We start from the raw sequence: 22,630 nt of genomic DNA, 5'->3' as shown, positions 1-22,630 counted from the left end.
TTAAGACTGCCTACACATAGTTTGACTTCTTTATTATAGCAAGACAATCGGAGTTTCACATCTTTAACTAATCCCAATAATTCCACAAAGCCCATTTGGAGTTTCACATCTTTAGGAAATACTAGCCTTTCTAAAAGTGTGAATCGGAGTTTCACATCTTTCACATTTCCCAACCATTCCTATGGTCTGTGCTTTGGTCCTCTGGTGCTTGGTTTTAAACCTGTTTATTTTGGTATTATACTATGAATTCTGATAAATTAGTTTCTATAAATTTAAACAAAAAAACAAAAAAAAAAAAAAAAAGAGAGGAAGGTCTTAAAAAAGTTATTTAATCGCAAGTAGGAAAGAGATACCGTGAACATCAGACACAAGAGATAAATACATTTTTTTATTAAAAGCAAATATTAATCCCACAAACTACTTGACCATGAAGTAACCATGCCGAGATTCTTATTGATAAAATCGCTTGGTATTTTATCGCATGTACATTCGGGCACCAGCTGTTCTTTGTTTTGAATTTGGTACGGTGGGTACAAAATTTTTGAACTTTTAACGAAGCTCTGAAAAAACATGAAAATATTAACGCAGACTACAAAGGTCTGTCTACACAAGTCACGCATGGGTTATTTATTAACATATTGCCCTTGTGCATCTCTGTTTATGAACATATGCTGGTGGTTGGCTATAATGCATGCCTGCCAACCCTGAATTTACCTTAGGAAGGAGCAAGCATAGCCCGGCTTGAAGGACCAATGTGAGGGAAAAGTAATTAATGCCAGATCAAATAACTCACACAATTCCCTGTTTTAAGGCAATGCCTTTAATTCATTAAATTAATTTTCAGCTTAAGTCTAATTTACCTGGTTTAGGTACTCCAGGTGTCCAGTGAAAGATTGAAGCCAGGCTATGTACATCTGCGGCAACCATCTACTTAAGTTATCCTAATAACCGCCAAAGGAGATTTATAATGATGACTAAGTTAAAAATGATAACGACGTCAACTGGATAGTATGAAGTGCCATTGCCCAAAGGAAACCAACACCAAAAATTTAGGTGAGAACTTAGTTTGTATAAAAAACCGAATTAATTCAGGGTCATCAGATAAGTTGAAAAGCTCTTACCTTTTTTCATTTGCTTATTAAAATAATCTGCCAATAAAATAACCACCCTTAATAAGTTCATTGTCGCATACAAAACTCAGTTTGATTTATAGTATTCGTTGTGTTTGACAAATATTTAAGTAGATGACATTTTGTATACATCAAAAATAAAATGGATATATTACAAATACAAAGATTAAAATATCATACACACATAATGTTATATGACCTTCATTAATACAGATCTTATTGTAAAACAGATTTCATTCAGGGTTCAATAAGCGGTTTTTAATTTTATTTAGTTCGTCAAGTAGTATGCTGTTACTGAAGAGCCGTGTTTTATTGTCCTCACAGACCGAACGAGCGCACAAGCCTTATTCCGTGGCAAGCAGCGAAAAGTTCTCAAAATTCAGCTTACCTTGTACGGACTCATCATCCAGGTCTTCGGTGCTGTTGGTAATACGTGCTGCGAATGGAGAATAATAAATATGTATCAGAGTCTTTATAAAATGTTTTCATATACGCACTTCTAGACCCTTTTGTGGAACTCATACCACCCATAGAACTTTGTAAGCCTCCATTTCGGCCATACAGAACATTCTCCAAGTAAGGCAGTCCATTATTATTCACAATGTTTAGGCCAAGGCATGTCTCAATTTGCTTCCAGCGATGAAGTCGCTCCTGCAACTCGTTTGTAACATCTCCAAGGGAATTTCGGGCCTCAACAATCGATCGATCGACATCATCAATACTTTTACCGTGGGTGGAAACGAATGCTCCCACCAAACTTGATCGCTTCTTGCGCAGTTTTTCGCAGGCCTCTCTGGCCGACTGAAGTTGTTTTTCAGCGGATGCTCGTTTTTTCTGATGATTCTTGTTTTCCAGCTCGTAGGTGTATTGCAGCCACGATTGAAGCTGAGGTGGTGGTGCCCAGCAATTATCAACCAACTCGAATTCGGCACGCGACAATTCATTACGCAGCATCTCTATTTCCTTCTTGAGCTGCTGCACTTCCAAATCAGAGTTTGATGAGCTAAGTGTGGGGGCTTCCTTTAAACGTCGCTCCAAATCCAGTTTTTCTGTTGCTACATTTTCTTGTTCCATTCTGGCTCTTTCTAGTTCCTTTATTAAAAAATGTAAAAGAATTTCATAAAGGAAAGCTTTTTCAAAATTAACAAAATACAAACCTTCTGCATTTCCTGTAGGCTTTGTTCAGCCCTCTGCAATCCTTCCATATCTTGTGCCATGCGGCGCAGATGACGTTTGGCGTTTTTATTTTGCTGATACGCATACCAACAACCAATAATAGCGCTAAGCAACAAAGTGACCAATATGTAGTCCTTCCAACGTGTTCCGGTTTCTATTATTAAATAAAAAATATATTTTAATATCTTCTATTACAATTTCGTATAAGCTTATAACATAATGGCGTTGTAAAATCAAAACATACAGACCTCTTAAAAACTAATAGGCGTTTTCAATGTTATATGACTTTCATTTAATTTTGATTATTAATTTTGTATAATTATTCTTTATGTTATGTTGCAAAAAACTTACCTCTCGGTGGCCCAAAAAGAACAACGTCCATTGCTTTTAATGAGATTTTTTGCTTATGTATGGGGTCTTTTATTCCAAGCACATTGCCAACATACTGAAGGTTATTCACAGCTAACCTAAAAGGCAGAATAAAATTAGAACAAAAAACTTTTTTGTTGAGTGCATCCGTTAGACTGTCCATTATCAAAATAATATTTTTATATTATCTGGGGTATATCAATTTCGGCTGGCCGAAGTTGGCTTCCTTTCTTGGATTAATAGTAATTAAAAGTCATAATATAAAATGCGATGTACATTTTTGCGAGCTAAAGCTTTTCATGGACATTTCATTTAGAGTACAATTTAAATAAAATGCTCCATAACAAGTAGTAATATTTGACTTTTCAGGCACGTTTTCTTGTCACTAGGGTAGGACAAAAAATAGGATTTACAATCAACTTTCAGTTTATTTTAAGACAAGGAAACGGGCCCCAAAATCAGCAGTTTTTAATCATTTATAGCATACCTTGGCAAAGCAGCTCCAGTAACCTTATGTAATTTGAAAAGATCAACGTATTGAGGAAGCTGAACAGATTGTGCCAACCAATCTGTGGTCTGTTCGATCGTCCAATTATGCACCTCTGATCTCAGCCAAGCCTCCCACAGTTCTTTGACAGATATGTGCATATCGTCATTAAAGTGAAATGCTTTCTGCCGCTTTTCATAACCTGAGTCGTACTTCAATTCTTCCCGCAAAAACTGTAAAAATCCGTTTAAAAAGTGAAAACAAAATAAGGCAATAAGATGTTGATGATTTAAAATTAAGAATGAGAAATTATAAAGTATGCCTTACATAAAATAGTTTTCGAGCCAATATAAATTGGTCGAGACGAATCGGTTCGAATTGGACAGCTTTCTTATAAAACTGTCAGTTTCTTTTGGAGCGGATTATATTAAGCCTTAGATCTGGTGGGGCAAATGACGTTGGTGGATTATCGCGAAAGAAAGAGAGATGAATGCTCGCTATGTTGATGTTGTATTGATAACTGACCTTTTTGGGAGATTGGTACTGGTTACGAAATTCCTAGCGGAAGTATCCTTTTGCCCAGGCCTGATTTAAAATAATCTGAACCCATGTTAAAATTGAAAATTTGAACAACAAGAAAGGAAGATTTGTTCGGCAAGCCGAGTTTTTAACATTATTCCAGTTAAAATAACAATTAATAAGGCAATATATGGAAAGAGAATTTGTAACGCAGCTCTAGGAAAAAATTCGTCCGATTTAAAACAAAAAAAAAAACTTAAAAAGTTACATAAATTTGTTCTGCTAAAATGGGCTTAAGCCATTTCCAAAATAACATCAAATTATATTTTATAACTAACAAAAAAATGGGGAAAAAATGAAGCACCCAGTTCTAGAGGCAGCCAAACCAATTGTTTGACGACGGATTTATGTTCTTTTGTTCTTTAAAATCTAAAAAATCAATCAATAAATCAAGGTGTACTTCGGCGAAGAAAATGAGAAAAATATTAGTTGGTGTTAAATGAGGATGTGAATGATACAGGAAGGAAATGAGACAAATTTGAATGTAATTAAGTAATAAACTAGGCCATGCTTCCGAGAACTCCTAAAATCTTACAAAACCTTTAAAAAAAAACATTTGGTCAATTTAATTTTTAATTTAATCTGCCGAAATTTAAAACCCTTTGCAATGGCATTCTAGCAAATAAGCCAAAAGCATAACAATAGTTAACAAAATAATGAAATTAAATGGAAGTAGTCTCTAAAACCATTAGTTTTTGTAAAATTCTGTCCATTTGTATATTTGTACATGCTTGCTGTTAGTAAAGAGTATGATTTGTGTCAGCTAAACGAACTGCAATTATAATTGCTAGTCATGGGAACATGAATTAAATACACTTTGTACATTAAGATGAAAAGACTTTATAACGTACGTCATCAGATTCGCTCAAATCGATGTTTCCATTATCATCATCATCAAGTTGGCGATGCAAGCTTGCAATGGCCTCCATGCCAAAGCGATCCTGGACATTGTAGCAATCGAAGTCATCTGCAGCACACGCGCCATCTGCTGAACCGCTGCCCATGGAACCTGTTTAAAATTAATCGTTTAAAAATATCATATTTGAATACAATGTAAAACTAATGGACAAACAAATGATTGGGCTAACATACAATAAAATAAATATAAAAAAATATGGCTAAAAGGGCAATAATATAATACATACATTTATTAAAATAGGTCCTTCAGATGATAACATTTGCTTAGTCATTGTATTGAGAACATAAACTACGAAAAGGGTTTTACATTCGATATAAATGTCAAAAAATATTTGTGTTAAAATATATCGTGTAAATCAGACTAGCCCCAAAAGAGATCATCCCAATTGTGTCAGTCGTTTGAAAAGAATAAGCAGTGTGTATATAGGAAGCTAGCTTCAGCAAGCCGAAGTTTAAATACCCTTGCAGTCATAACCTTTAAACTATAAGTAACTATCGTCCGTTTTACAATATCTTACTAAAATCCTACAAAAAAATCAAATTTAATATTTAACTATAGACATATATTTCCGGATTTAATGATCTTATCAACATTTTACTGAAATAGTCTCAATCTCGAGTTACATGCTATACTCGTATTTTTAAAAACGACGAAATTATGACGACTCGGACCGATCGCTCCTATGGCAAGTAAGCAACAACTTTTAAATAAATAAAAAAACCTACTGTTAAAACGAAATAAAAAAAACGACTATATTCTGAGTAGTATTTATATTAAAATCAACAAATTTTACCAATTTGGCCAGATTGTCCTATACATTGTCCGATCGTTCCTATGGCAGCTATGATATGATACAGTCGTCCGATCCCGGCCGTGCCGACTTAAATACTACCTGCAATAGAAAGAAGACTATTGTTAAAGTTTCATCCGGATAGGCTTCAAAACTGAGAGACTAGTTTGCGTAGAAACGAACAGACAGACAGACAGATGGACAGTCAGACGGAGATGCTAATGTATTTACTTAATGAAGTCGGAATCGTCTCCTTTACTGCGTTGCAATCTTGTGACTAAATTTGTAATTCCCTCTGCAAGCGTATAATTATCAAAGTAACCTAACCGAAAATAATAATTGATAATTTCATGCTTCATTTCTAAAATTCTATAAAGCGATATGGCACTTTTACTCAGGATAACCCTATCGGTATTGCGAATTAAGTGTTTGTGGGGAAAAGTTTGAATTTGTGGCTCAGTGTAATGAGTTGTCATATTAGTTTCTTATAAAAGGAGGCTATTTAAACTAAAATTTATGCATAAACTTTCTTTGCAGAGCGTACAAGACAGAGAAGTGTTTTGTCCAAATAAAACTTACTGAATTCATTACTGACAGCCTGCGACATAGCCTCGCTCAAAAGATTATATGAACTTCTATGCAAATTCTGTTCAAGATGAGTTGAATGTTCTCCGCCACTTCCAGCGTGCGACGCAGCGATGTGTGTCACATGTTCCGACTCGACTGCCATTCCGGGTGAATTGTGTAAACTTTGGCCAGCCTCATTAGATGAGTGACGTGAGGCTACATTTGGATTTGGATTTGGATTTTGTTGTTTGAATTGATTTTGCGCGTTGTAACGATTTGGAAGCACGGAAACTGTGTGTGTGCCATGATCTAGTGTACTTATGCTCTTAAGCACGCAGCAAATAACTATGATAGCGTAGTTCCAAATAGTATTCTTTCGCATTGTTAAAAATGTGCGAACTCCTTGAAAATGTATATATAAATTATCGCATATGTCTCTTTATGATAGGTATTCGATTCGAGTTCTTCTAAGTTTACAGATCACATTTGACAAGTTAGTCGCGAAATTTATAGTATTCAACAGATGATTTTCTGAAATTATATAAAAACATTTTGTAAGTTTATGTAACAGAAAGATGAAAGTAACCAAATTTAAAGGTAATGTTTGTTTGTTGCCAACATTGTCGGCGGAGTGAGCGAACCAATTTTAATTGGGGGTTATTTTAGTACAGAGTATGATGACTGTGTCAAAACCGTCAAGAATCAGCCATGGGGTTATTATTAAACTTAAAAAATTCAACCTTTCTTATAAAATTTATATTTAAATTATGTGATATATTAAAGTGACAGCTGTTAAACGCATGGCAAATTTGAAATAAAAGCTAGGATTGAATGGGATGGCAATTGAAGAACTTGATTTCGAAATAGACAGTAAAGTCTAACGTTTGCCAGATGAGATTAAAATAAGTTCGAAGATTTCAGGGAAACGGTTAAAAGGCTTCGTTAATATTAATCATGACAAATTAAAAAAGGGAATCATTTATTTGTACATCTTAACTAATTTTTTTGTATAACAAATGTGGGCCTGGCGGCTTCATTTATAGTAACCATTTTGCAATTTAGAAAAAATACTCTAACAAATTTCGCATATCAATTAATTGCTCGTCAACTAAAGATTCAGTTAGGTAATTGTTTTTGTTTTTAACGCAATTTTTCTTTCTCATAAATTCCATAGTGACCAATGCATACAATACCTAATGAAAATTGATTAAATAATCAAGCAAAGCCAACTGTGTGCAAAAGTTTAATTGCGTTCGCCAATAAATTAAGATTTACTGGGCACAAACTTATGAGACTGTTATTTGTATTTGTAGAGATTTAATTGTATGGTTATTAAAAGATAACCGCCGAGCGCTTATTTGCTTAACAATATAATAAAAGGGGAAAAGTATGAGTAATAGAGTGAATACATTTTGGACTCGCCGTGAAAATATATGTGGGGTTGTTAGAGATTAAGGATTTTGTTAACAAGTGTAAGTAGCCGTCAATGCTTTATAAAACATTTTCGAGAGCTAAGTAGACTTATACTATGATTCCAATCTATCATTTCATACACAGGTGTTGTACATTTGTATAATTACAATACATCTATATTTTTGATTTTTAAATTGAAACATATGAATGCAAAATAGAATTACCACGACATCATTAACAAATATCGTAACAAATTTAACACATGACGGTAAAATTACATGCCTGCAATAAGTCGACTGTAGATCATACGCAAAGCTCAATGTAATACTGATTTTTTAATATTTTTAATATTAGACATTGATACTATGTATGTATGTATGTACATATGTAAGTTTTGGAAGACATAAACATTTGTTTACTTCAAAACTTGTAGAAAACTCCGAAATTGGTAAATGTTTTATTTCTTTTAACAGCGCTTAGACCGCACAATTTACGATGTCATTGCTGAACAATTAATAACCACAGATTTGTGGATGCCCAGTTGTAAACTTCCATAAGTTTTTTTTAGACCTCAAATAAAAATAAAAGCACTCACACTAAAATTCCCGAGTCAGTTTGGGTTGAACGATGTGACCAGTCGACTGAAAAATAAAAATACATTCATCAATTTTAAATTGCAATAAAACGTCTAGTGAGAAACTTCAATATTTTACGCATTTAACAATTCAAGATATTAATAAATAAAGCTTTAAGCTTTATGATTTAAAAACAAACGATTTGGGCGGATCTAGGATATACGCTTTGCCTATGCTAACGCTAAAAACCCATTAGCCTGAGCTCGTTTTGCGTATCAATAGTTGACTTTCCATCAAACAACACAAAAAAAAAATTGATTTATTTTTAAACACAATTAAACAGACCATGTGTTTCACATTATGGTACCAGCTTGGACTTTGCCCATTTGACATATAATAAAAATCAATACACCGTTTAGGGAACTTGTAAGGATTTATTTATTCGTAGAACATGCATTAATTCTTCCAAAATCGAAGTTAAAATAAACAGCATATATACAAAAATGTTTATCCTTCTGAGCAAAATAAAAGCCTAGCCTTTAAAGTGTTTTAAAATGGATTGGATGGTGCCCAAAGTTTCACATCTTTCAAAAATCCCAACCATTCCGCAGTGGGTTCGCCGTATTATTCGTTGCAGAGTAGAAATCGCAGTTTACATCTTAAAAAATTATCAATGTTCCCATAGGTATGGTTAAAAACTGGGAAATAGGTAAATTTGCTCGAAAAAAATTTATGGAAAGTTAATCAATTTTCAAGCAAGTAGTTTTTTATTAATTATCGTTTTTCACCTTAGCTTTACGTTGTGTAATTGAGTTACCCAATATTGTAGAATTAATTTTCGTAAGTAGATTTCCCCTGAGAACAATCCAATTCACCGTAGGTCCTTAAATCCATTTAACAATTCATTTCATTTACAGCTCACGCTGCCACCCAATACGAACTTCAACAGCTGTTCGAATATTCGATTAATATAACGCACACAACAAATATGCAAATAAAAATCAAAGTAAAAAACGTTTAGAACCCGTTTTAGCAATAGAGAGTATTTTTTTGAGAAAAGAAAGCAAAGTTATCTTTAATTGAGCAATGAATGCCATTTGAATTGAAATGGCCAATGAAGTTTCTGTATAAATGCAGTAAAAACAGTCCATTTACTCAAAAACGATATTCTGAGTAAGTACAAAATACCACAATTTATTGCCTAACGCTTAGTTTAAATAACAATTGATTGCTACAGAAGTTGACAGCGCGAAAGACAATATTAAATTTATAGTTTTAATGCAATTGAAAAACAAATTTAAAAAAGAAGAATACTATTAGTGCTAGGAAAAACCAAATTCAGCACATGAATTCGACAATTGTTTGTAAAACCATAAGAGACGCAGGCCAAAAAAAAAAAATTTAAAACGCGCGCATGCAGTATTGCTTGTTTAAATAAACATTAATAAAATAACTATTTGAATGAGATGCACAGTAAACTATGAAGAAGAACGAGTAGTCACTTTCGATAATGGCAATGTACATATTTGTATGTGTTGTGACCGCTGCAAGAATAGTGTATTTTTAAACAAGTCTCGGGCGCTGATAGCTCACGCGCACAGGACACAAGTCCTAACATAAAATTGTCGATTTCACGCCATCTATGTAACTCAAAGCGCTGAAAAGCAGCAAAAGTTTCAACTCATTGGCAAACAGGTATGTATTTAAAGGGATTTGTGTGCGTAATACGCCTGCAAATGTTTACATCCTTATTACTAAATATAGAAGGAGCAGCAGAGACCATTAATGTATTTCAAATTGTGCAAAATTATCTGTGAATATGTATGTACAAAATGCTTGCCTTTATGCAAACATTTGTGTGTGTGTGTGTGTGTCTGTGTGTGTGTGTGTGCATGTACATTTGTGCAGAGCAAATGTTAATTATGTTTTTTCATGTTCAAATTAGCAATGCGTTTAGGACATTATTTACTCACATAATAAAATTCACATGTAAATAAGCATAGACACAAGCACGTAAATATATATATTTGTAGGTACATACATACAGTCTCTCTCAGCATAAACGAAACAATGAAGTTGTGTGTGCCATAACTTTAAAACAAATATTTTACCATATTGAATTCATATAAATCACTTCATATTCTTCGGGCCACAAGACTTTGTTTATCCGCAGATGGGAAATCTCAAACTATTGGGCTAGTTTATTGTCCAAAACCCAACATTAAATACAGTTTAAACAAAGGGAATTTTACCATGTCTTAATTCTGGTTAGACCACATTTAATTTATGGTTATCCTGTAAAATCATAAAATTTGCGATTTAAAAATTACATTAACAAATTGTTGGTTGAATTAGCGATTTCGTTATATATATATATTTTTTTTTACTCCCATACCGTAAAAAGAAATTAAATGTTAAACTTAGACAATTTTCTTTAGCTTTTTTCAAAAAATGCAATTTAAAAAAATTGTATATAAAGATTTATTTCACCTTACTTCTTATTGTGCACTAAAAAATTATGTTATCAATGTTTTCTTTTCTAAATTATTCTAAACTGAAGCCAGTTGTAAGGGGTTCAACTAGTCAATTTTCGGAGCGATCAGCATCCGGGTTCAAAAGAAAGAATGGATATTCTTTTTTATTATATCAAGAAGATCTGTGTTCAAGGACACAATTATATCTAAAATAATGAGCTGTAACACCCGATTTTTAGATTTGGACCGATGTTAATCTGAGAGGTCCTTGCTCCAAACTCTAATATTATTTTTTATAATATTGCTATTGGGGAAACCCCTAATATACATTATATAATCTCGATCAGCACGAATATCTGATTCGATCCATGCATGTCCTTTTGTTAGTCAGTATTCTCGGGAAATCTTACTATAAACTATTGTCGTCATTTAACGAACATATGAACATTTTCGTTAGACTGTAGCACAATAACCTCTAGGTTGCAAGATATTTTGACTGTAGAGATATGTTGCAAAAGGATTTTGGTTTGGCAGGTACTTTTCAAAATTGTCTCTTTTTAATGAACTTTTATTAGAAGTAATAAATTATTGAAAATAATGTTTTATATAACATTTGTAAATAATGACATTTTATATTTGTTGCAGGCTAAACAAGGACCCAGTATTAATGCTCGTATTTTTAAATAAAGACAATACACGAGGTGTAATTTTGTGAAAAAAAACGGCAACGAGTTTGACTACGATGAGCGCCGCTAACCAGGAATTTTGTGTGCGCTGGAACAGCCATTTGGGCAGCATTGGAGCGGCATTTCCCCAGCTCTTGGCCGGCCAGAGATTCGTCGATGTGACGCTGGCCTGCGAGGGTCACCAGTTGCATTGCCATCGCTTGGTGCTGGCCGCGTGTTCCACCTACTTCGAGGCGATATTGGCCGAGCATCCGTGCAAACATCCCGTCATTATATTGCCGCGGGAGATCAAGCTATGGGAGATTCAGGCACTCGTGGATTTCATGTACAAGGGGGAGGTTAATGTCACACAAGCCGGACTTGGTCAATTGCTGCGTTGTGCCGAACAACTTCAGATTCGCGGTCTATACGGTTCCGAGGCGACAATAAATTACAAGAAACTTCATCAGGCGAGTCTGGATGGAGGTGGAGGTGGAGGTGGAGGTGCAGGTGGAGGAGTCAAGGATTCAGGATCAACCATGAGAAGCAATAAGCATGTGGATGGTGCCGAGACAGATGATGCAGCCACTAATTCAACCACCTCAACGACAACTAACTCCTCCGCTCCACCGTCAGCAGTTAACCAGCAGCAGCAGCCGATAGTATTGAAGCGAGAGATCCAGGATGTGCGCCAGAGACCTCATATAAATGGCAGCAATGCTCAACAGCCATCTAAGACGACACCTGCCGTTGTTTTGGCCAGCCACTCGAATGCAGCCACTGAAGATGACTCCGCCGATGAGGTCTCCAACAATTGGAATGCCTACAGGGACGATTTTGAGGATTACAAGGTATCTCCGCCAGCCGTACGCAACATAGTGAACGCCCAACTATCTCTTCAGCAGTCGAGGTTTGTATTAGACCATTTTTCTACTATACTCTATCTGTGCCGCCATTTTGCACTTTCATTTTATTTTTATATATATACTCGACTTCATGGTTGGCTTTAATATTTACCTTTTTGTGCCATTTTTACAATTTAAAATGTTATAAGGACGTGTAGAAAACCCATTAAACAACTATTTTTACAAACAACAAATCTATGTTAATTTGTCAAATCGTTTAAGGGACAACTATTTTTTTATGCGCGAGTGTAAGTCCGTAGGGCCAGTCAAGAATTATTTTTAACAATGCCAAACATTACGTATACAAGCGACAAAAAGTAATAGTTACTTCCTAAAATTGAGTAGATATTATTTATCTAATAAATATTTTCCGACTTAGCGCATTTAGAGTAATTGCTTATGATAAATGAAGCTTCTTACCAAGACAAATCAACAACATTACGATATCCAATCGATCAAATCAAATCTCACCATTCCAATTAAAATTTTTAAAAATCAGTATGTAACCTAATAACCTATCATTTACAGGATACAACTGCAGCTTCAGCAACAGCATTATTTGGAGTCCAATGTTGAGGACGACCACAACTATGTAGCCGCTCACGATGAAAATATTGATGGCAGCTTTGCAGGAGGAGTGGGCTGCGCATCCGGTCTGTCTGTCAGCCTTGACACTGATCTCGACACATCTGCAAACACTTCCGTTGGATTGATGCACAATACCATCGATGGCTATACTTCATACAAACGTGTGCGGCGCTCAGAGGCATCGCTGGCACAAGCGGCCAAATGTGTTTCGAAAGGCGAGACATTCCAAACTGTCAGCAATATGTTCAATATTCCCGTCTCCACCATTCGTTTCTATATGGCGCGAAAGGGCATTCTACCGAAACGGAAACGTGGACGTGGTGCTTCCCATGCTGGGAACATAATTATCACAACAAACTCAGGAAAACTCTCAACCGTCCCTGCGAACGTAACTCATCCCCAGTCCCATCAAATGTCCTTGGACAGCTTACATCTAAAGGCCGGCATCACGAATACCAGCGGTAGCAATAGTCCAGCGACTGCTACGGCTACGTCCATGTCACCATCGTTTGACATGGCCAGCTCAGCGGATATCGTGCCTTTTCACCTCCATAGTGATGCGGCGGAATTCAAACTGAACGAACAAAAGTTGCACATGATCTAACCACGCAGATTGCTAAGCTGTACTCTACTAGTAAGACATATATATAATAATGAAGAGGGGGACTTTCAAGCAGTTAAAGGTTGGGAAGCTGCTTTTTTTTATTTTGGGATACACGAGCTGATGTGTGGGATCTTTAGTCATAACATAGTCAACAAAACATTGTACAACTTTTCTCCTTCGATTTTTTTTATTACCTTTTGAAGTTAATAATTTTATTCTTGGTTCCTTATACTTACTGTTCAACCATAATTTGTCATCAAATATTTCAGAAACTATTATAGTAGCGCTATCTAACAAGGACTATGACTAAAACTTGCGTAAAAATTTCAAATCTGTTTTTTGTCGCCCAGTACTCTAAGAAATTACTGTATTGTTATAAAGCTAAATAAAATCAACCTGGAAACTTAAACTAGGTTTGTGTGTGATTGAAAATATAAGATGACAATTCATAATAAAACAAATGTCATTAAGACATTATCAATATGCTTATAACAAAAAAAAAATTATTAGAAATACTATTTGTGGTATAGTGGGTCAAATACTTTTCAACTGTTGTAGTCAATACAAATTTTTAAAGGGCATGTAATGATTGTTTACAAAATCTTGTTCAGCTTAAGCCAGCTAGTAGTTCTGCAGTCCACGTCAAACGTTTCTTAACACACAATTTTTTTCAATATAGCGCATAAGTTAATACAAAAACCAGCCATTTTTTATGTTAGAGGAGGTGTAAGAGTTGCATAATTTTTTTTTATTTTATAGAAAAGCTGGACGTTGTGAGAATAGTATTAATACAGGACAGAATCAGGCACCCATTTGGGCTACCCTACATAAAAGGGGTCTCCAATGTGTTAGGTACAGTGTTGGGGAAGGTAAGTTAAGTCTTAAATCTTAAATCGAATTCCAAGTGCCGGAATTATTAAGATCACAAAGATCGAACTTAAAGATGCAAGTCAAGGAAAATTATGCTCTAAAAAGTCGTGAAATGTCAAGTTTGGCTCTACTGAGCGATACGTTATCCAGATAATGCTACAGAGCAATTAAATACGAGTATTCTATCTTAAGCTGTAGATTTAAGTCTAGAAGTAAGCCTATTCAATAAATCCCATTATGTTTATCCATCGAAATTTCCTTGAGTTATCTCTGGTCACGGGCATTCGCATCATTTAAATTTGGAGAAACAAAACCTTAAATTGTACTAAAATCATTTTTATACATGGGCACTAAAGTAAATAAAGTAAAAACATTCATCTTTCAGATGAATTGTACTAAACATAGGTATACTAAAGTTTTACTAAGTTGTACAGGGAGCGCACTTTTTATTAGGATGCATTTTCCCTTAATACGAAGACAATTTTTTTAAATTAATTGATGGCAAATATATTTATTATATATATATATATATATATATTACTACTACTAAATTCGTTAAGGGAGTACCCAGTTTATATTATTATTGCCAATGCTAACGCCAATTCTGTTTTTTTTTTTTCGAAATCGATTACAAGCTCGCGTCAATGCATTTTAATGCGAAAGTTGACGCTACGCCAGTGGAAACGGGGCATTATAAAGAAATAGTCTAACCTTTTGGGAGCTGTATGGTATTTTTTCATGCACATGTGGTGGTCACACTTCGGAGTTTAACGTAAATATTCCCACGCTGTAAAACAAGATTTATAAATATAAGTAAAAAATGTCCCAAGGAAACAATGACAATGCTAATGGACTGCCTTTTGACTTCCTGGACAAACAACTGCAGGAGGACAAAAATATGCAGGGGATTTTAAAAACATTTTACAGTGCCATTGATGTTTTGGAGGCGGACCTGAAGAAAGCACTCGCGCTACAAGAGGATCGCACGTTACCCCTAAACGACCAAATTAAACTAGATAGTTATTTAGCATATTTGACCAGCACATTGTTTTGGATAAACTTAAAATTACAGGGTGTCGATGTTTCAAAGGTAAGAGTAATAATTCTAATTTATAGATAACAAATAGATCTAATTCAATAAACGTGCAAATACGGCCTCAAACTCTTCATGAAATATGCTCATACATTATTAATTTATTTCATATTTTAGCATGGAGTTTTGCACGATTTGGGACGCGCCAAAGAACTACTTGCCCGTGATAAGGAAATAAATGCTTCACTAGCGGCTCCAAGACTGGACATGCAGGCTGCCAAGCGATTTATTGCCGCCGGAACTCATACGCGATTTGTTGACATGGACGGAGTTATGGTCACGGAACAGCAGTACAAGACAAGTCTGAAAAAAAACTGACGAATAAAATAATTAAATATACACCTTATTCCTTGGTTATCCTGTTTAATTACATCCATAGCCATGTACCTCCTTGAAAAATATAACCATCAACGTAAGCATACCATTGTAGCTTGTATTTTGGCCGCATGTTGAGGCAGAAAAGGGGTCTTCTAAATGTATTTTTTATTAAAGAAATCCAAAGTAGACCACTTTTATAATAAGAAATAGTTTAAGGGCAAATTTATAGAAAAAAAGTATAATACTTAAAACAAAATCTTAATTAAATAGTCAAAAAATTGATTCCAGAAAACAAATAAAAAGAGCTCTTTAATTGGGAAATTACAAAAAAATATTTTTCAAACTAAAACAAATGTGTAGCCACAAAGACATAATTTATTGGTTCTGGCTGGTGTAACCTTATAATTTTAATTTAACAATCACGATCCAGACTGAAAGTAATCATTTCTGAATTTACTTTTCAAATATCAACATCAACTTTTGATAAGGTTTTTGAATTTGTTTTTAATAAGCTAAGCAATTGTTGTGGTGAAATTCCGAAAATACTTACTTTACGCATCTGAAAGTATTCCACAAGTAAGCCTTAAACTATTCACCCCATTGTCCTGAAGTTAAGTCATATTTTATAGTAGAGAACCCAAACTTAAACCCGAACCCTCTGGTAAATACATAAGCCAGACCCCAGAGTTAAGACAAAAATAATCTTGTAAAGCTGGAAAATAATTTAATTCGTACGTTTCATTCTAAATGGCTTAATTTACGGTACAATACGATATATTACTGATGTTTCAAAACCGATAAATTAACATTAGCATTGTCCTTAACTTTATGTTGATCATATTCATACTTTAACCATACAGATATTAATATTTTCCGATTTAATGTTTTCCGTTTTCTTGAATTATTTATTTAATTATGTATATAGCGTTTTGTTTTGTTTTGTTTTTGTTTTTTTTTTTTAAGATTATTGAACGAGAACTGGCAATATAGCCCAAAATTTTCTATCAGTCGGTGTAAGATTGCCCCAATAAGGGGGTTTTTAAAGCCCGGGCTGGGCCCAGTGCACAATTGTATTTTTCCTGCCGCTTATCCGTGACCATCGAAATGTTCAAGTTCTCTACACGTCCTGCAAAGGATCGTATAATTTACTAACTAGCATAAATATTAATTTTCATATTTACAGCTGCGTGTTTGTTTGTTTGTTTGTTTATTTGTTTATTTTCTGAAAGTTTTCCTACTCGAACGTTGGCATTGCTTGGTCCGAGGTATGCAAAAAAATATGTAAATATTTCCCAATTTTTTATTTTTATTTTTATTTCGTTAATCTTTATCATAATCATAATCATAATCATAATCATTATCATAATCATTATAATTATCTAGATCATTACCATTATCTTTATCTTTAGCTTTAACTTTATCTTCTTTATACGTATGCACGAATACTATGAATATCAATTTGGGATGTTACTCACTTAATAAATTGTTTATGTTTTAATCTATGAATAAAGTATGGCTATGTATTTACCACTCACACATAAGAATACACATTTTTTGTTGCTTGTTAAGTTTTTTCTCTTTGTTTTGCTTCTCCCCTCATTTACGTTAACTAGTTCTTTTTTCACATTTACATATGTAAGGTACTTAACTACACTTAGCTTAAATTTATTTATGTGCTTATACACGAGCAACGTATTGAACTATGCTAAAGTAATCATAAAGGTCGATACAAATTTCTTTATTAGAGAGAAAGCTAGCTGCGCGCTGGCTCCGGGCACATGTGAGTGGGCGTGGCATATGCTGATGCTGATGCAGATGCTGATGCAGATGCTGATGCAGATGCTGATGCTGATGTGAATGCTGATGCGGATGCTGATCCAGATGCTGATCCTGATCCTGCTCCTGCTTCTGCTCCTGCTGCTAATCCTGATGCCAATACTAATGCTGATGGTTAAAACATGCTTGATGGCGATTCAACATCAATGCTTATATTCCGGGTAGCAGCCATTCTCGATGATTTGTTCGGACTGACTGTTGTTGCTGCTGCTGGTATCGCCTGATTGCTGCTGAAGCTGATGCTGATGCGGATGCTGATGCTGATGCGGATGCTGTTGATAAATTGGCAGCTGAAGGAGCTGCTGCTGATGCTGCTGCTGCTGCTGCTGCTGCTGCTGTTGACTTATTGCCGCTGTGTCTGCCGACTGCAAAGCGCGACGTATGGGCGGCTGGATAACACTTCCACTGCTTTCCGTTTCCGTTGAGGGTGGGGATGGATAATAGTCCCTCTGACTTACACTTATACCATTTGGGACGACCGGCAAAGCCATTATGGTATTGCTGGCCGAAGTCGCCGCTGCCGCTGCCGCCGCCGCCGCCGCTGCCGCTGCGGAGGATTGATGATGATCGCCGTGGTGCTGATGCGGATGCTGGTGGTGGAGTACGCTGTTCGTTATAGCCCCCGAAATGGGTCCGACGTCGATGTATGGTTGGGAATCCGACATTGTACCGGATGGCGGCTGGTCCAATACCACGACGGATACCACATCCTCACTCGCCCACCGGGCTAACTGTTGTTGAGCTTGAATAAAGTCATCACTAGAAAATAATAATCGTAGCAGGAACAACGGTACATGGTAAGAACAAAAGGAGGCCATCGGGGATTTGGGTTTGGATTTGGATTTGGATTTGGATTTCGATTATGGTTAGGATTTCGATTGGGATTGGTTGTCAGGCAGGTTGGGTAAGATGCCTAATAAGTAAAAGAAACGAAAGATCGCTGGCCCAAAAGTTTTTAAATTTTTAGACCCTTGCAGATATCATAGACTTTAATTAGGTACATTTTTGACTAGATCACCTCTTAGAGATATTAATGTCTATTATGGCAATTACTTAATTTCAATGAAAGAAACTTTAATTAGGTACATTTTTGACTAGATCACCTCTTAGAGATATTAATGTCTATTATGGCAATTACTTAATTTCACTGAAAGAAACTTTAATTAGGTACATTTTTGACTAGATCACCTCTTAGAAATATAAATGTCTATTATGGCAATTACTTAATTTCACTGAAATAAACTTTAATTAGGTACATTTTTACCTCTTAGAGATATTAATGTCTATTATGGCAATTACTTAATTTCACTGAAAGAAACTTTAATAAGGTACATTTTTGACTAGATCACCTCTTAGAGATATTAATGTCTATTATGGCAATTACTTAATTTCACTGAAAGAAACTTTAATAAGGTACATTTTTGACTAGATCACCTCTTAGAGATATTAATGTCTATTATGGCAATTACTTAATTTGACTGAGGAAACTTTAATTAGGTACATTTTTGACCTCTTACAGATATTAATGTCTATTATGGCAATAATTTTATTTGATTAATTGGATTCCCTTGGCTTAGGTTTTTTTTTTCTTTTGAACACAACTCGATCTGCAGTGGTATAAAAATAGTCAGGGCTAGAGATTAAACTAAATGATAAACTAAACAATTACAAAACGGTTGGCTGGGCTTTTGTTGTGGCGAACTGGTGGTGAACGATGAATCAGCAGCCACAGAATTCAATTTCACCAATGTAAACCCTCTCAAAATATCAAATATGTACATTTAGACACATAGCCCAGTCTTTGTGGTCTGCACCGTTTACAGCCAGCCCTTCACACTGCATGCAGCTGATGCACCGTTTACAACCAGCCTCTCACGCGAACGGGACAGCAGTAATGGCCTGGCTATGGAACAAACAGAGAGAAATAGAGGCGCAGGGGACTTACCTTTCGCTATCTGGTGTCTCGTGGCAGTCTAGCCGAGCGTCAACCACGTTGCGTTCGTGGTGGTCGGCGGTTTCGTAGATGCCCTCGTCGTCCTGCTGCAAATGGGTGTGCGATGAGTGGTGCGACGAGTGCGGACCGTGCGTGGCATGTCCGTGGGCATGGGAATGATGCGTGTGGTGCCCGAATGCGTGCGGTGAATGGGACTGGTGTGGCGCATGTCGTCCAGAAGATGCCGGCTGGCGGTAGCGTCCACCGCCGCCGAATGTGAACCGAGACTCCTCATCGGAACGGGGACGACAGCTTCTGCTGTAAGACGCATGAATTGTAGCGGTTTTCTGAGATTGTGGTATTTGCTGATTGGAGCTATAGGCGATAAGGATAAAAAGGCAAGCAAATAATCAAATTATTTAGTGGCATGGGAGTTAATGGGGTGGGTGGTGGTTGGTAGGTGGTAGGTTGTGGGTGGTTGGTTTGGTTGGTTTGGTTGGTTGGTTGGTTGGTTGGTTGGTTGGTTGGTGGGGCTTGAAACGAGAGTTGGGCTGAGGCCGAGGCCGAGGCCTAAAGGGCTGGAGCCTGAGACCGAGAACGAGACCAAACCAGAGACCACCGATAGCCATGAAGAAATGAGGAGCAATGTCATCGCATTCTGTATAATGCTTGTGAGAGAATGTGCAAGTGATTACGTAAATAGGAAAACGATGTGAAGTCAAGAGACCCTTAAGAAATAAGACCACAAGATGGTATTAAGTTAGAGTTAGTTAGAGTGGCAACCAACCTTTATCACACAAGGTATTCCAGCCTGAAGCCTGCAAGAAATGCGAATATAAATTGGCATTGGCTTGAATTACATTTATGTATTATACTGCAGTACAAACAAGCAGTGGCTTTCATGCCTTAAATGGTAGGTCAGTTTTAGTTTTTGGTTTTCTGTTTAAATTAACATCATGAGTTTATGTATATGCTTTTAAGATGGGTAATGAAGCTTTTGTCTTCGCAAGTTCTTTTTTTTTTATGAAAATGTGATACTCTCAAGCCATCAAATATATTTGGTTAATTAATCACTTGCTCTACGATTTCGATATACATACGTAATATGAAGGTAAATTGGAAATTTTGTTACCATAGATTGAGTTATAAGAATACGGTTAATGAGAAGCAACTGCAACTGCACTGCCTACATTTTATATATGTACCATGTTATACAAAGCGCAATACAGATATGTAGGTGTAAAAACATCTAAGAAATCGCAGCACAGTTAGTTTTAAGTCATTTATGTTGATATAGTTATAGTGTTGTGTAAACAAATTAAAGATTTAGTAAATGGACAGGACTGGACAGGACAGGAATTAACAGGAATGAACAGGTCAGGAGAGGGAAGGAAAGGACTGGACAGGACTGGACAGGACTGGACACATAAGCAATTGAAGGGCTTTTCGGGCTAAGGCTGTCTGACTCGGTTGTATACCAATAGCAAAAAAGGTTACGGTGATTAAGATCTGAAGCAGAAATAACACTAACCCTTGAGATGACTCACTACAAGCTGCGGAACTTTCTAATCTATAGTGGCGATCGGCTTCTGTTTCCGACATGCGTATATCCTCGGATCCACTGGGACTCATGTGGCGCGACGAGTGGTGCTCTAGCTGCCGTATGAGGTCCTCCAGATTGCGTATACGCAGTGGTCCCGTCGACGGGGCATCGTCATCGTCCAGCTGCTGCGGCTGCAAGGGTATCGTCGACGGCTGGTGCAGCTGATGCTGCGACCGATGATGATGGAGCAGTGTGCTCCCATGCGGTATACCCCCCGATATGGTGGCCGATCCTCCACCGCCGCCGCCGCCGCCGCCTCCGCCGCCCACGCTCGATCCCAGACCCATGCCACCAAGGCCGCCTCCGCTGCCATCGAGAATGATGGCATGAACGGCGGCATTGTCGCAGATATTCTCACGCGAGCTTGACTTCGATCCGATATTCCGTTTGTACTGCTCCGCGGAGTAGCCCAGCTGGGAATTGCTGCAGTCCTGCAGCGTCTTGCGGAGCATCTCCTCGCTCAGGCTGCCACTGCCGACGGGCGTGTTTCCGGTTCCGGTGCCGCGATGGGTGGCCGCATTGCGCAGCGCCTCCAGGATGTCCTCGTGATAGCCGTTCAGCGATTTGAGGGTCCGCTCCACCTCCGAGGCCGCCGCCCCGCCGCTCGTCGAGGCCAGGGTGCCGTCTTGGGTTATAAGCTCGAGGTTATCCGACTGATTGTCATCGCCCCATTTATCTTTTAGCTGCTCACCGTGCACCAGACCGTAGCCGTGCTTCTTTAATATACCCTTCTCTGTGTGTGTGGGCAGCCAATAATAATGCATTAAGTTTCGAGTTTGAAGTTTGATGTTGGAAGTTGGAAGTTTGAAGTTAGTTAGTATTAAGTTCCAATGTGCATGTAAAGGAATATACAAATTTGGTAGAGAAAGGCACGAGAGAGACTGCAAAACAGCGATTATAGTGGATGGACTTATACCTAATTGCACAAGACAAACGAATATGTTTACTTTCGACTTTGGACTTGGACTTGTAATTTGTTTGTGTTTTTTGTAGCCTTGCAAAAACGTTTCCTAATTTTCGTCGAATCAGCCACTCCAGTTAAGACCCAGCATTTAAGTTAACAAAATGTTTCCCGAAACAAAGGATTTTCCCTTAAAATAAGTTGTTTGTTATCTGGAAGTCATTTTGGTAGCTTAAATATTGGGCCTAGTGCAATTTTAGACCTCATTTAAGTGCATACATTTCTGATCATCATCACCATTGCGAGTCGATGCAAACATAGGTCCTTTCCTTGATAATTGTTAAACAAGAAATTCCTGAGAATACAAACACTATAATTAAATTAAAAGTTCTCGTCTTTGTTTAGCAGGACCTTTTTAAACTGCTGATGCACATAAAAAAACTTTCAAATTGCGAAATACAATTTTCCAAAAAGTTAATAAAAAATGTTGGACAAGAATTATAAGAGCTCACTTTTGTTTTAAATATACATATTGTATAAGAAACTTTTCTAACACAAAAAATATGAATATTGGTATGCTTTTTATAAATCTGATATATTTATCAATAATATTAAAATCAAAAAAAAGTACAAATTTTATATTTTAAAAACAAGTTTTAATATTTGCTAAGGAATAATAAGGAATTCTTGTTCGAAATTTTAATGTTCATACAGACAGACAGACAGACAGACATATAGACATGACTACATTGATTCGGCTGTTGATGGTGATCAAGAAAATATATATAGCTTGCACTTATTCTACCTATCACACATTTTTCAACTATTCAATTCG

General features: G+C 36.5%; 4 protein-coding genes across 14 annotated transcripts; 2 read left to right on the top strand and 2 right to left on the bottom strand.

Annotated features, from left to right (window-relative positions):
• Positions 1 to 1,177: 1,177 nt before the first annotated feature.
• Positions 1,178 to 8,082, bottom strand: LOC128265329 (stromal interaction molecule homolog). 4 transcript variants are annotated; one of them, XM_053001258.1, is made up of 8 exons: positions 8,026 to 8,082; positions 6,030 to 6,548; positions 4,593 to 4,750; positions 3,163 to 3,395; positions 2,658 to 2,773; positions 2,288 to 2,460; positions 1,628 to 2,222; positions 1,178 to 1,566 (listed from the first exon to the last, which is right to left on the bottom strand). In XM_053001258.1, exons 2-8 carry the CDS (start codon positions 6,397 to 6,399, stop codon positions 1,475 to 1,477), a joined length of 1,737 nt encoding a protein of 578 aa, XP_052857218.1. In that variant the 5' UTR covers positions 6,400 to 6,548; positions 8,026 to 8,082; the 3' UTR covers positions 1,178 to 1,474. The 4 variants fall into 4 exon arrangements, 3 of the variants coding, with proteins under 3 accessions (XP_052857218.1, XP_052857217.1, XP_052857219.1); XM_053001257.1 differs by lacking the exon at positions 8,026 to 8,082 and adding an exon at positions 7,850 to 8,019; XM_053001259.1 differs by lacking the exon at positions 8,026 to 8,082 and adding an exon at positions 5,454 to 5,552 and having other exon boundaries at positions 6,030 to 6,048.
• A 1,153-nt stretch (positions 8,083 to 9,235) lies between these two features.
• LOC128265332 (sex determination protein fruitless) lies at positions 9,236 to 13,650 on the top strand. The gene is made up of 3 exons (XM_053001269.1): positions 9,236 to 9,700; positions 11,125 to 12,054; positions 12,578 to 13,650. The coding sequence occupies exons 2-3, from the start codon at positions 11,222 to 11,224 to the stop codon at positions 13,239 to 13,241; spliced, it is 1,497 nt and encodes a 498-aa protein (XP_052857229.1). The 5' UTR covers positions 9,236 to 9,700; positions 11,125 to 11,221; the 3' UTR covers positions 13,242 to 13,650.
• A 1,218-nt stretch (positions 13,651 to 14,868) lies between these two features.
• LOC128265325 (uncharacterized) lies at positions 14,869 to 15,625 on the top strand. The gene is made up of 2 exons (XM_053001249.1): positions 14,869 to 15,201; positions 15,322 to 15,625. Exons 1-2 carry the CDS (start codon positions 14,932 to 14,934, stop codon positions 15,520 to 15,522), a joined length of 471 nt encoding a protein of 156 aa, XP_052857209.1. The 5' UTR covers positions 14,869 to 14,931; the 3' UTR covers positions 15,523 to 15,625.
• Positions 15,626 to 16,732: 1,107 nt separating this feature from the next.
• Positions 16,733 to 22,416, bottom strand: LOC128265331 (lateral signaling target protein 2 homolog). Of its 8 annotated transcripts, none has more exons than XM_053001262.1 (3): positions 20,823 to 22,297; positions 19,304 to 19,606; positions 16,733 to 18,117 (listed from the first exon to the last, which is right to left on the bottom strand). In XM_053001262.1, the coding sequence occupies exons 1-3, from the start codon at positions 21,656 to 21,658 to the stop codon at positions 17,502 to 17,504; spliced, it is 1,755 nt and encodes a 584-aa protein (XP_052857222.1). In that variant the 5' UTR covers positions 21,659 to 22,297; the 3' UTR covers positions 16,733 to 17,501. The 8 variants fall into 8 exon arrangements, with proteins under 8 accessions (XP_052857222.1, XP_052857221.1, XP_052857220.1 ...); XM_053001261.1 differs by having other exon boundaries at positions 19,304 to 19,609; positions 20,823 to 22,295; XM_053001260.1 differs by having other exon boundaries at positions 19,304 to 19,666; positions 20,823 to 22,292.
• Between the last annotated feature and the right edge of the window lie 214 nt (positions 22,417 to 22,630).

The sequence above is a fragment of the Drosophila gunungcola genome, unplaced genomic scaffold (assembly GCF_025200985.1).
Source record: "Drosophila gunungcola strain Sukarami unplaced genomic scaffold, Dgunungcola_SK_2 000114F, whole genome shotgun sequence".
Taxonomy (NCBI): Eukaryota; Metazoa; Arthropoda; class Insecta; order Diptera; family Drosophilidae; genus Drosophila; species Drosophila gunungcola.
This window is presented reverse-complemented; position numbering and strand designations above follow the sequence as displayed.

Bases quoted from the DNA above. Each gene is read 5' to 3' on its own strand.
- LOC128265331 (XM_053001260.1), bottom strand. From the start codon at position 21,658: ATGCATTATTATTGGCTGCCCACACACACAGAGAAGGGTATATTAAAG. The intron at 19,667-20,822 runs GTTAGTGTTATT...TATCGCCTATAG, and splicing joins TGTAGTGAGTCATCTCAAGG to CTCCAATCAGCAAATACCAC. The intron at 18,118-19,303 runs GTAAGTCCCCTG...ATTATTTTCTAG, and splicing joins GAGACACCAGATAGCGAAAG to TGATGACTTTATTCAAGCTC.
- LOC128265332 (XM_053001269.1), top strand. From the start codon at position 11,222: ATGAGCGCCGCTAACCAGGAATTTTGTGTGCGCTGGAACAGCCATTTG. The intron at 12,055-12,577 runs GTTTGTATTAGA...TATCATTTACAG, and splicing joins CTATCTCTTCAGCAGTCGAG to GATACAACTGCAGCTTCAGC.
- LOC128265329 (XM_053001258.1), bottom strand. From the start codon at position 6,399: ATGCGAAAGAATACTATTTGGAACTACGCTATCATAGTTATTTGCTGC. The intron at 4,751-6,029 runs GTAAGTTTTATT...AATTTTAAACAG, and splicing joins GGCTGTCAGTAATGAATTCA to GTTCCATGGGCAGCGGTTCA. The intron at 2,774-3,162 runs GTATGCTATAAA...TCTGCCTTTTAG, and splicing joins ACTGGAGCTGCTTTGCCAAG to GTTAGCTGTGAATAACCTTC.
- LOC128265325 (XM_053001249.1), top strand. From the start codon at position 14,932: ATGTCCCAAGGAAACAATGACAATGCTAATGGACTGCCTTTTGACTTC. The intron at 15,202-15,321 runs GTAAGAGTAATA...TTCATATTTTAG, and splicing joins AGGGTGTCGATGTTTCAAAG to CATGGAGTTTTGCACGATTT.